The sequence below is a fragment of the Arachis ipaensis genome, chromosome B7, assembly GCF_059453495.1.
Source record: "Arachis ipaensis isolate K30076 ecotype BB chromosome B7, ASM5945349v1, whole genome shotgun sequence".
In the NCBI taxonomy this organism is placed as follows: domain Eukaryota; kingdom Viridiplantae; phylum Streptophyta; class Magnoliopsida; order Fabales; family Fabaceae; genus Arachis; species Arachis ipaensis.
The window spans coordinates 1,241,693-1,251,336 of NC_142442.1; the positions used below are offsets into that span (position 1 = coordinate 1,241,693).

General features: G+C 31.1%; 1 protein-coding gene and 1 long non-coding RNA gene across 2 annotated transcripts; both read right to left on the reverse strand.

Annotated features, from left to right (window-relative positions):
* Positions 1-2,326: 2,326 nt before the first annotated feature.
* On the reverse strand, positions 2,327-2,850 carry LOC107608604 (uncharacterized). The gene is made up of 3 exons (XR_001612929.3): positions 2,819-2,850; positions 2,541-2,652; positions 2,327-2,380 (listed from the first exon to the last, which is right to left on the reverse strand). It is a non-coding gene; the product is annotated as an uncharacterized LOC107608604 (long non-coding RNA).
* Positions 2,851-4,910: 2,060 nt separating this feature from the next.
* On the reverse strand, positions 4,911-5,641 carry LOC148550120 (uncharacterized). The gene is made up of 2 exons (XM_088494128.1): positions 5,045-5,641; positions 4,911-4,931 (listed from the first exon to the last, which is right to left on the reverse strand). Exons 1-2 carry the CDS (start codon positions 5,639-5,641, stop codon positions 4,911-4,913), a joined length of 618 nt encoding a protein of 205 aa, XP_088350254.1.
* Positions 5,642-9,644: the final 4,003 nt, after the last annotated feature.

The window sequence follows — 9,644 nt, forward strand, 5'->3', positions numbered from 1 at the left end:
TTCTTTTTTGATTTTCATAGTTTCTGAAATCAAGTTTTGAAGATAATGGAACTTTAAAAATACACTCAAACGATTACATAAATACACCCAAACGGTTACATAAAGGATTGCAGAAATATACCAAAACGGTTACAGAAATACACCCAAAAGATTACAGAAATACACCCAAAGGATTTAAGAAATACACCCAAAACAGGGAGAAACAGTATATTTCTTCTTGAAATCTTTTAATGTTTTGCTGGTTAAGGATGAAGTACATGATAGAGACAATCTAAAAGAAAAACCTAAAAAAACAGTAAAACAGTATCTTGAATAATGTTTTTTCGTTTTTTCTGGTGATTTTTTATAGAGATTTGTATCTTTTTTTCTTAATTTCTTCTACTTTTCGCGAGGAGTTGGAACGTTTCTCCAGAATCTTAGTTTGTTTCGAATGTCCCTTGAATCTTGACGGTTTGCGTTTTGATTGAAGAAGAAGAGGAAGAGTGAACGTGTTGTGGAAAGGTGATTAAGGCGTGTGCGTTTGACGCTTGATTCTAAAAGAGTGGTGTGCATGTTTTTTTCTTGGACTTGGAGCAACTTGTATAGCTTGTAAACCAAAAAGGCTTGTATGTGTAGCAAGCCTCCTATTATTGTTATTATATACATAATTTTTTATTTAATTTTAAATTTTCACCGCTTATATTTCTAATCTATATTTTCATTTCTCTTCTCTTCATTCGATATTCTTTACACACGCTTCGGCCGGCCTGCTAACTGACAACCTCGGCTTATAGAAGTATAAGTATGGAAGTATAAGTACAAGTACAAAAGTACGAGTAAAATTTAGATAGTAAAATAAAGAATTTAATTTTGATGGGCAGTCAGTGTAAAGCAGTTCTACACGTGCATATTGTCACATCAGCAAAATAACCACCTTTTAGTTTGATTGCGTGAATGGTTATCCAAAAGAACGAATATGATTGGACAATTGTGTAGAAGTTTTACACTGTCAGGTGCATCAAAATTAAATTTATAAAATAAAATAAAAATATTACAAGCTTAAATTAAGATGGGAAATAACAATCTAAATATTGTCCTTATCTGTGATGGATTTTAATTGTATTCTACCTAAGTGCATCACAAATCAACTAGACTATAGAAAATATCAATCATTGTTCCATTCTTCTCTTTGAATGGAGAGGAGAGGCAGGAAGAATATAGAAGACAAGCCATTTTCTCCACTGTTTGTAGAACATGATCCTTTAGGAATAAATTATTATCAAATACGTCTTGTTGATACTATTTATCTTGTTGTTGCTAATTATCAATAGATTAAGAGCAAAAATCAGGTTGAGTAAACTATTAGAAGGCCAGTTTTATTAGTAGAACTCTAATATATAAACACTTTCTAACTACCATACAAATATAAGCAAAAATTTATGACAGTCATCTCCTTGAGAAATTGACAAGACATCATAAGATAGAGGCTCTTACAAGAACAGATATGTAAGAATCCAGCTTTTGTAAATTTTGATATATAGAATTGATAGCATCCCTGATTTCACAATCTGTCCACTGGGAATACTCCTGATTTATTTCCGGCAGCTTCTTAAACAGTAGTGGAATTGAATAGCTTCCATCAACAGAAGAATCAGTCTGAAAAGTGAATGTTGGTTCCAGGAAGAAAAGGTTAAATATGGAAAAAAAATTGCCAAATACAAGTTGAAAATTTACTGGAGTAAACTGTACTTTAACAAAATTTGGCCGATAGCAATGAGAATAACATGAAAAAGGAACAATTAGTTTATTCATGTATACCTGATGCGCTGCATGTAGGTGACCGATTGAACTTTCTGTTAGTGTTGCAAGTGTGAGGAGTGTTGAAGTTAGTCCCACATCAAAGAAAGCATAGAAGAGTGAGGAGTTTATAAGATGAGAGACCCATTAATTTGACATTTTAAGATTTTGAGTTGCATATGGTGTCTTTTTATTTTATGTTCTCTTGCTGTGGATCTTTCACCAACTCCTCTCCAATTTTATCAACTTCCACATAAAACTGAAAGCCAAGTCAAGAGTTTAAGTCAACAACTGAAATCATAAGTTTATGTCTCAACTTGATGAAAATTACTTAATAACAAAACTACATTCCTTGATGTGATCGCAAAAAACAATTATTATAATGATTTAAAACTAAGGGGGGAATTTTCAGCAGAGCACACCTGAGCTAAGAATGTTGCCAGAGCATATCTCAAGCTACTCAAAACCGTTACCCTCTCATGTATGAAAAGTTGAAAACAGATCCTTAAGCAGCATTTCCGCACAACAACTTAGCTGTTTGGTTGATAAAAGCGCTCGGACCCCTCTCAAAAACCATGAAATAAGCTTTACTAGCATCCGATTTCTGAACACATAAACAAGTTACAAGCATAAATATTTGCAGAACACACACATATTTGAATATCATGACTAAAGATGCTGAAAAACTGTAAATCTTAAAAAGTGTATCAAAACAAAATCATGATAATAACGAATGAAAACAATAAAATAAAATAAAATAAAACCTCTGATTTAGATTGCCAAAACTGGAGATTCTTCTCTATACTATGCAAGTTCAACAAAACATGTTCCAGTATATCCTCCAATACACCATGCACTCTAGATTCCTTTATGATCCTGCAAGATAACATCATCATAATCAAAACCTAAACCTAGCATTCATTGCACGTGAAAAAAAAAAGAATTATACAACGCGGAGAAATTAAATTCATGAGTAGAATCGAAGCACGTGACATCGATTTTAATTCAGTTAGAAGTTATCGGAAAATGAAAATGAGCATACATGGAAGAGTCGCGGAAATTGGAAGGGAGAGGAAGAGGTATGCATTGGCGGTGGTGGATCGATCGGAAAGGAGCGGCGAGGTTGGAGAGGAAGCGGAGGAGATTGGATGGATGGAAGGGGTAGAAAGCGCGAAGACGGTTGCGGAGGTAGTTGGAGTAGAGTGAGACGATGGTTACGTTGCTGGTTTTGGTGGATTCGGTTTCCGCCATTAAGTTTGAAGTCCCACATCGGTGATGTATATTGAAGAACAAGAGTTTATATAATTAATGAGAAGCAATGATGTTTGCCAAGTATTGGCATCATTACTATACAATTGGGCTTGAATTGATGTTACAATTGGGCTTGAATGGGTGTTTGTTAACCTGTTCTCTCGTACCGAGTTGGGCCTCGGTTGTGCCTGACTCACAACAATAAAGGGATAACGGGTCACTCCACCAGCCTTTTTGGCCTTTTATTTTTTTTATAATCGAATTTTTTTAACAACAATTAAAAAAAATTGTCTTCATATATATTTTTTTGCACAACCATTAAATAATTTTTTCTATTCATATTTTTTTGGAAAACAAAATTTTAAATCAAATAAAAATTAAATTTCACACTAATAAAATTTATAGCCAATCAATTTAATCTTTATAACTTTTAAAATTTTTTTTTATAATCGAATTTTTTTAACAACAATTAAAAAAAATTGTCTTCATATATTTTTTTTTGCACAACCATTAAATAATTTTTTCTATTCATATTTTTTTGGAAAACAAAATTTTAAATCAAATAAAAATTAAATTTCACACTAATGAAATTTATGGCTAATCAATTTAATCTTTATAACTTTTAAAATTCATTAATTAAGTCGAATTTTATAACTATCTAGAATAAACTAGTAAAATAGTACTCCAAAATTTATATTGTTGACAAAAAAATTCACAAAAAATATTAACAACAAATAAACTTCCTTATAACTTTTAAATTTCATTAATTAGGTCGAGTTTTATAATTATCTAAAATAAACTACTAAAATGGTACTCGAAAATTTATATTATTAACAAAAAAAATTACAAAAAATATTAACAATAAATAAGCCTCTAAAAGATTTAAAAATGAGGCGAAAAGAATCAGATATATATATATTTTAAAAATAGATTTTAGAGATCAAATTTTTTATTCAAATATTTATAACATTGTTCTAAATTCTTCGCTTGACAAGTCTCACCTCGGTCATATATATTAGAGCACACGGGTTTATAAAACTTATGAGAAGGTGTAACATTTTTTGAACTTAATATCGCAAGCTTGTGACCTGAGTGGGGGCATTATTGTGATGGAACATGGGTTTGGATATTCTTGGTTGGGCTAAATGGATTTGCAATATGCTGTCCTGTCCTCTCCAAGTTGAGAGTTGGGTCTCGGGACTTGGGTGTAGGCTAGAGGGTAAAGGGTTAATAGGCTGCTGCACCCTCGGCCCACATGGCCTGGTATGTTTTGCTCATAAACCATCACTTTTTTTTTAACTAATTTCTTTTTAATAAAAACTTTAGAAGTAGATTATAGTTGAATTTTTTTTAACAATTAAACAATATTTTCCGTTCATAATTTTCTTTTGCACAACTATTAAACGATGGAATACTTTTTTTTAACAACTGTTAAATAATTTTTTTCATCCGTAATTTTTTTTTGAAAAATACTTTAGAATCAAACAAAAATTAAATTTAACACTAACAAATTATCTAGCTAATCAATTTAATCCTTAAAATTTTTAAAATTGATTAATTAAGTCGAGTTTTATAATTATCTACTTTGACATTGTTAATAAAATGACAATAACAACGTCGTGCCAATATGGTCCAATATCTTTTGAATTTTTTTCACCAACATATATCGATAAACTTTATTTTAATTGTTATTCAATAATTAATTTAGTCATGAGTTTTATAATAAAGTAAATTAACTTAGTCTCTTATGTAGATTATCTTTTTGATGAAATTAGTAAAATCCTAAAATAATGATGATCATTATCTTTTTCTTCATTGATTAGGTTAAGGAATCAATAAATAAGGGATTTGAAATAATAATAAAAAAGTGGAAATGCTTTGTGTCACTCATGCTTCCAACCTTCCTGCAATCATATGATTCAACAAATAAATAGTTAAGCATTACATTTTTTTTCCAGATTGAGACAAACATTAAGCATAAAGCTTACAAGTTAATCTCATTTTCTGGCTTCCATACCCGAACAAGTTTGTCATAGAATGAGCAAGTAGCCACAATTGGTTTGGTTCTCTCAACTCTGTGATTTGCTTCACCTTTCTGCCAATCTACTCCATATGCAAGGGAATCATGCTTCTTGTAAGTTTCCAACACTTCGTTGCCCTTGACGAAAACAATTGCAAAACCATTGTGCATACATGCAGCCAAGACCAAGTTTGGAATGTAGGGATGGTGCTTCACCCTCCAAACTCCTCCCCCTAAGCCAATTGAAGTCTCATTAACAGGTTTTGAGATTGTTCTCAAGTCCCATAGCCTCAAGGTTTCGTCGTAGCTACCGGTTACTAAGCTATTTGGATCATGAGAACTCTTTTGAATGCAACAAATACCCATTTTATGAGCTTTGGAATTCTGAAATACCAGATTGGAAGGACCATCCCTTAAATCCCAACAACTGAATTTACAATCATCAGAGCCAGTATATACCAAATTTGGTTGGTGGATATCAAATGCGGTTGTCCAGAGTTCAAAGTCATGTGCCTTCCATTCTTCTTGTATTTCCAACTTGGATTCAAGGAAAGAAACAATGGATACAGAGCCATCAGAAAGCCCCACGGTCATGGATGTGCCTGAAGGGTTCCAGTCCAAATCTGAGAGAATATTAGAATAAGATGTCAGTTATACATGTATCAGTTACTGTCTAATCTTTTTGGATAGTGCCATTTGTGGGGGTTTGGATTTCACCTACAAATAGGATAATGTGTTCTTTCAAATCTTAATTGTCGTTGTTATTTCTTAACTTGCACAAGCTATGACCCATTATCAACTGAGGTAGATGTGGATATATATTATTAATTAATTTATTATGGTACTATATACTATACTATATACACCTTAAAGTTGTGTTATTTTATTCCACTTCCTTTGGAAAATGAAATATTAATGGTATGCTTTGAGTTTGTACTTATTGAGAATGAGAATGTTTTGAAGCAAAGACTATGAATTGGGATGTTTGTTAACAAAGATGACTCATCTCGTGCATTTTCTTTTTGGGGGTCATGTAATGATATCTTCTGTACTGATAACGATATATACTGTAAAATTGCAGCAAAAATTTTAGTACTAGTATGACATGATAGTGAATTTATTAACCGAATCCCCAAGTTATTATGAGTGTTATTTCTTTTTCGGCTTGAGTTATTGTGAATTATTTATCAATCACCTTTATTTTCTTCTTCTATACTTTTCATAGTTATATTCAGAAGGAAACTGTCCATGAAATGATTTTTGGCAAACACAATATATTAATTACTTTTAAGAATTGTGTTTATGAGCAATGAAGATGTTCATATAGTTGCCCTTAAGCTTCCTAGTTCTTAAGAGGAATGGAAAAGATGCAATATAATATATACTTTAACCACGTAGAATTTTCCTTAAAAGTAAAGTATAAGCTAGGTATAAGTAATTTTTAAAAAGTCAACTATAAACTAGGTATAATGAATAATGCAGTCCACAATTTTTCATTGTAATTCGAATCAAATTTTTTCTTCTAAAATTAAGGAATTTTTCTCTTCTCTCTACTAATTTTATAATCAAAATGTACCACATAACATTGTCTCGTTATAATTAAAATTAAATATTTTCTTCCAAAATTAAAGAATTATTCCCTTCTCCTTACTAATTTTACAACCAAAATATATCACATGTTACTCCTTCATTACAATTGAAATAAAATATTTTCCTCCAAAATTAAAGAGTTCTCCCCTCCTCCCTCTTTCTTTTTCTATTTCTCTCATTTCTTCAACCACTCTATCTATTTTAAATATCATTATCAATATCAATGACTAATTACTAATTTGACAATTAAAATATGCAAAATGACATTCTTTAATTGCATTAAAATTAAAATTGAAATATACCTATATTATGTATCATATATTACTATCTAATTTAATAATCAAATGTGTCACATGACACTTTCTTATTAAAATTGAGAAAAAATATTTTTTTTTCAAAATTAATAAACTCCCTTCTTAAATTCTCTCATCTACCTCTATTTTTTTATTTCTCTCTACTATTTTTACTCTATATATAATTTATATTTTATATTAGTAATTTGACAAATCAAAATATGTCATCGGATATTTTTTTACAATTAAAATAAAATTTTTTCTTCCAAAATTAACAAACTCTCACTCTCATTCTCATTCTTCATCTTTATCTTTCTCCCTATTTTCAATCATTCTCTATTTTTTCTATCTTTCTCTTCTATAGAAAATAAAATTGAAAGAAAAATATAATTTAAATAAAAAAATTTATTATTAGAAAAAATCTCTACATACAAGTGTTTTGCGTTTACAAGCTTTACAAGTCTAAAGAGAACGAAACCCACTAAACGCGCTGCCTATGTTACGTGCCTCTTTAACAGACTTTTGAATCTATTCAAATCAATTAACGCGCAAATATATAACTTCCATTTTTCAAAAGATTTCGTTTCTTTTTTCGAGTTTTTTGCCAAATTTGTTGAATCTCCTTCGTGCATTCTCTCTTTGCTTCGTTTTTTTTCGATTTTCTTGGTTTCTGAAATCAAGCTTTGAAATCGTTTTGAAGATAATGGAACTTCAGAAATACACCCAAACGATTAGATAAATACACCCAAACGGTTACAGAAATACACCCAAAAATTTTAAGAAATACACCCAAAACAGGGAGAGACAGTATATTTCTTCTTGAAATATTTTAATGTTTTGCTGGTTAAGGATGATGTACATGACAGAGACAATCTAGAAGAAAAACCTAGAAGAACAGTAAAACAGTATCTTGAATAATGTTTCTTCGTTTTTTCAGGTGATTTTTGATGGAGATTTGTATCTTTTCTTCTTGATTTCTTCTACTTTTCGCGAGGAGTTGGAACGTTTCTCCAAAATCGTAGTTTGTTTCGAATGTCCCTTGAATCTTGACGGTTTGCATTTTGATTGAGGAAGAAGAGGAAGAGTGAACGTGTTGTGGAAGGGTGATTAAGGCGCGTGCGTTGGACGCTTGATTCTAAAAGAGTGGTGCGCTTATTTTTTTTCTTGGACTTGGAGCAACTTGTATAGCTTGTAAACCAAAAAGGCTTGTATGCGTAACAAGCCTCCTATTATTATTATTATATACATAATTTTTTTATTTAATTTTAAATTTTTACCTCTTATATTTCTAATCTATATTTTCATTACTCTTCTCTTCATTCGATATTCCTTACACACGCTTCGGCCGGCCTGCTAACTGACAACCTCGGCTTAACTTCTTTATGTTCCAACACATTTTCCGGCCTTTCACTGCTGTGTGTGCTTGCCATTTTGCTTCAATACATCAGATTCATCTTCAAACTTGACATGTGAAATCATTTCATAATCATGATCTGCTGTTCTATGTCCTCGGCCACGACCTCTACCTCTCCCCCTACTCCTTCCTCTGCCACTAGTATTTCTGGCCTCTAGCTGCGCAAATTATAAGATAACATAAAAAAAAACTGATATATTACTGCGGATTCATACAAGAAAAAGGAGAAGTCATATAACTTCTAATTTGAAGTAATTTAAAACATTTGATACATTACCATCTTATTTCTCTTTTGCTCCTCGTCGCTGTCATTATCATCATCTTCCGCAATTTTCCTGATGTAAGATATAAGATAAACAAAATTCAGCGAGAATAGAATATTTTCAAAATAACAAACAACAGAATCAAGCAAGCACAAACCTCTTCTTAGGGATAGAACGATCATCACCCGTCGCACCAGAACCACCTAAATCAGGAACCTTGTTGAGAATATCTTTCAGAAAATCAAACACATTAAATGTCTGGACACAATGCTTTCTGCAAAGGCAAGGATTCAAGTAATTGAAGCTATTATCTTTCAAGGAATTATGGAAGTATAAATACAAGTAAAATTTAGATAGTAAAATAAAGAATTTAATTTTGATGGGCAGTCAGTGTAAAGCAGTTCTACACGTGCATCCAATTACGTATTGTCACATCAGCAAAATAACCACCTTTTAGTTTGACTGCGTGAATAGTTATCCAAAAGAATGAATATGATTGGATAATTATGTAGAAGTTTTACACTGTCAGTGCATCAAAATTAAATTTATAAAATAAAATAAAAATATTACAAGCTTAAATTAAGATGGGAAATAACAATCTAAATATTGTCCTTATCTCTGATGGATTTTAATTGTATTCTACCTAAGTGCATCACAAATCAACTAGACTACAGAAAATATCAATCATTGTTCCATTCTTCTCTTTGAATGGAGAGGAGAGGCAGGAATAAGAATATAGAAGACAAGCCATTTTCTCCACTGTTTGTAGAACATGATCCTTTAGGAATAAATTATTATCAAATACGTCTTGTTGATACTATTTATTTTGTTGTTGCTAATTATCAATAGATTAAGTAGTATCGAGCATGTATGTACTCATGAATTATAAAGTCCAACAAATAGTTTACAATTTATACTTTATACACAGTTTAACCATTAGAGGCCAGTTTTATTAGTAGAACTCTAATATATAAACACTTTCTCAACTACCATACAAATATAAGCAAAAATTTATGACAGTCATCTCCTTGAGAAAT

Coding starts and splice junctions, on each gene's coding strand:
- LOC148550120 (XM_088494128.1), bottom strand. CDS start 5,641: ATGACCGTGGGGCTTTCTGATGGCTCTGTATCCATTGTTTCTTTCCTT. Junction 4,932..5,044: donor TCTATGACAAACTTGTTCGG/GTATGGAAGCCA, acceptor ATATGATTGCAG/GAAGGTTGGAAGCATGAGTG.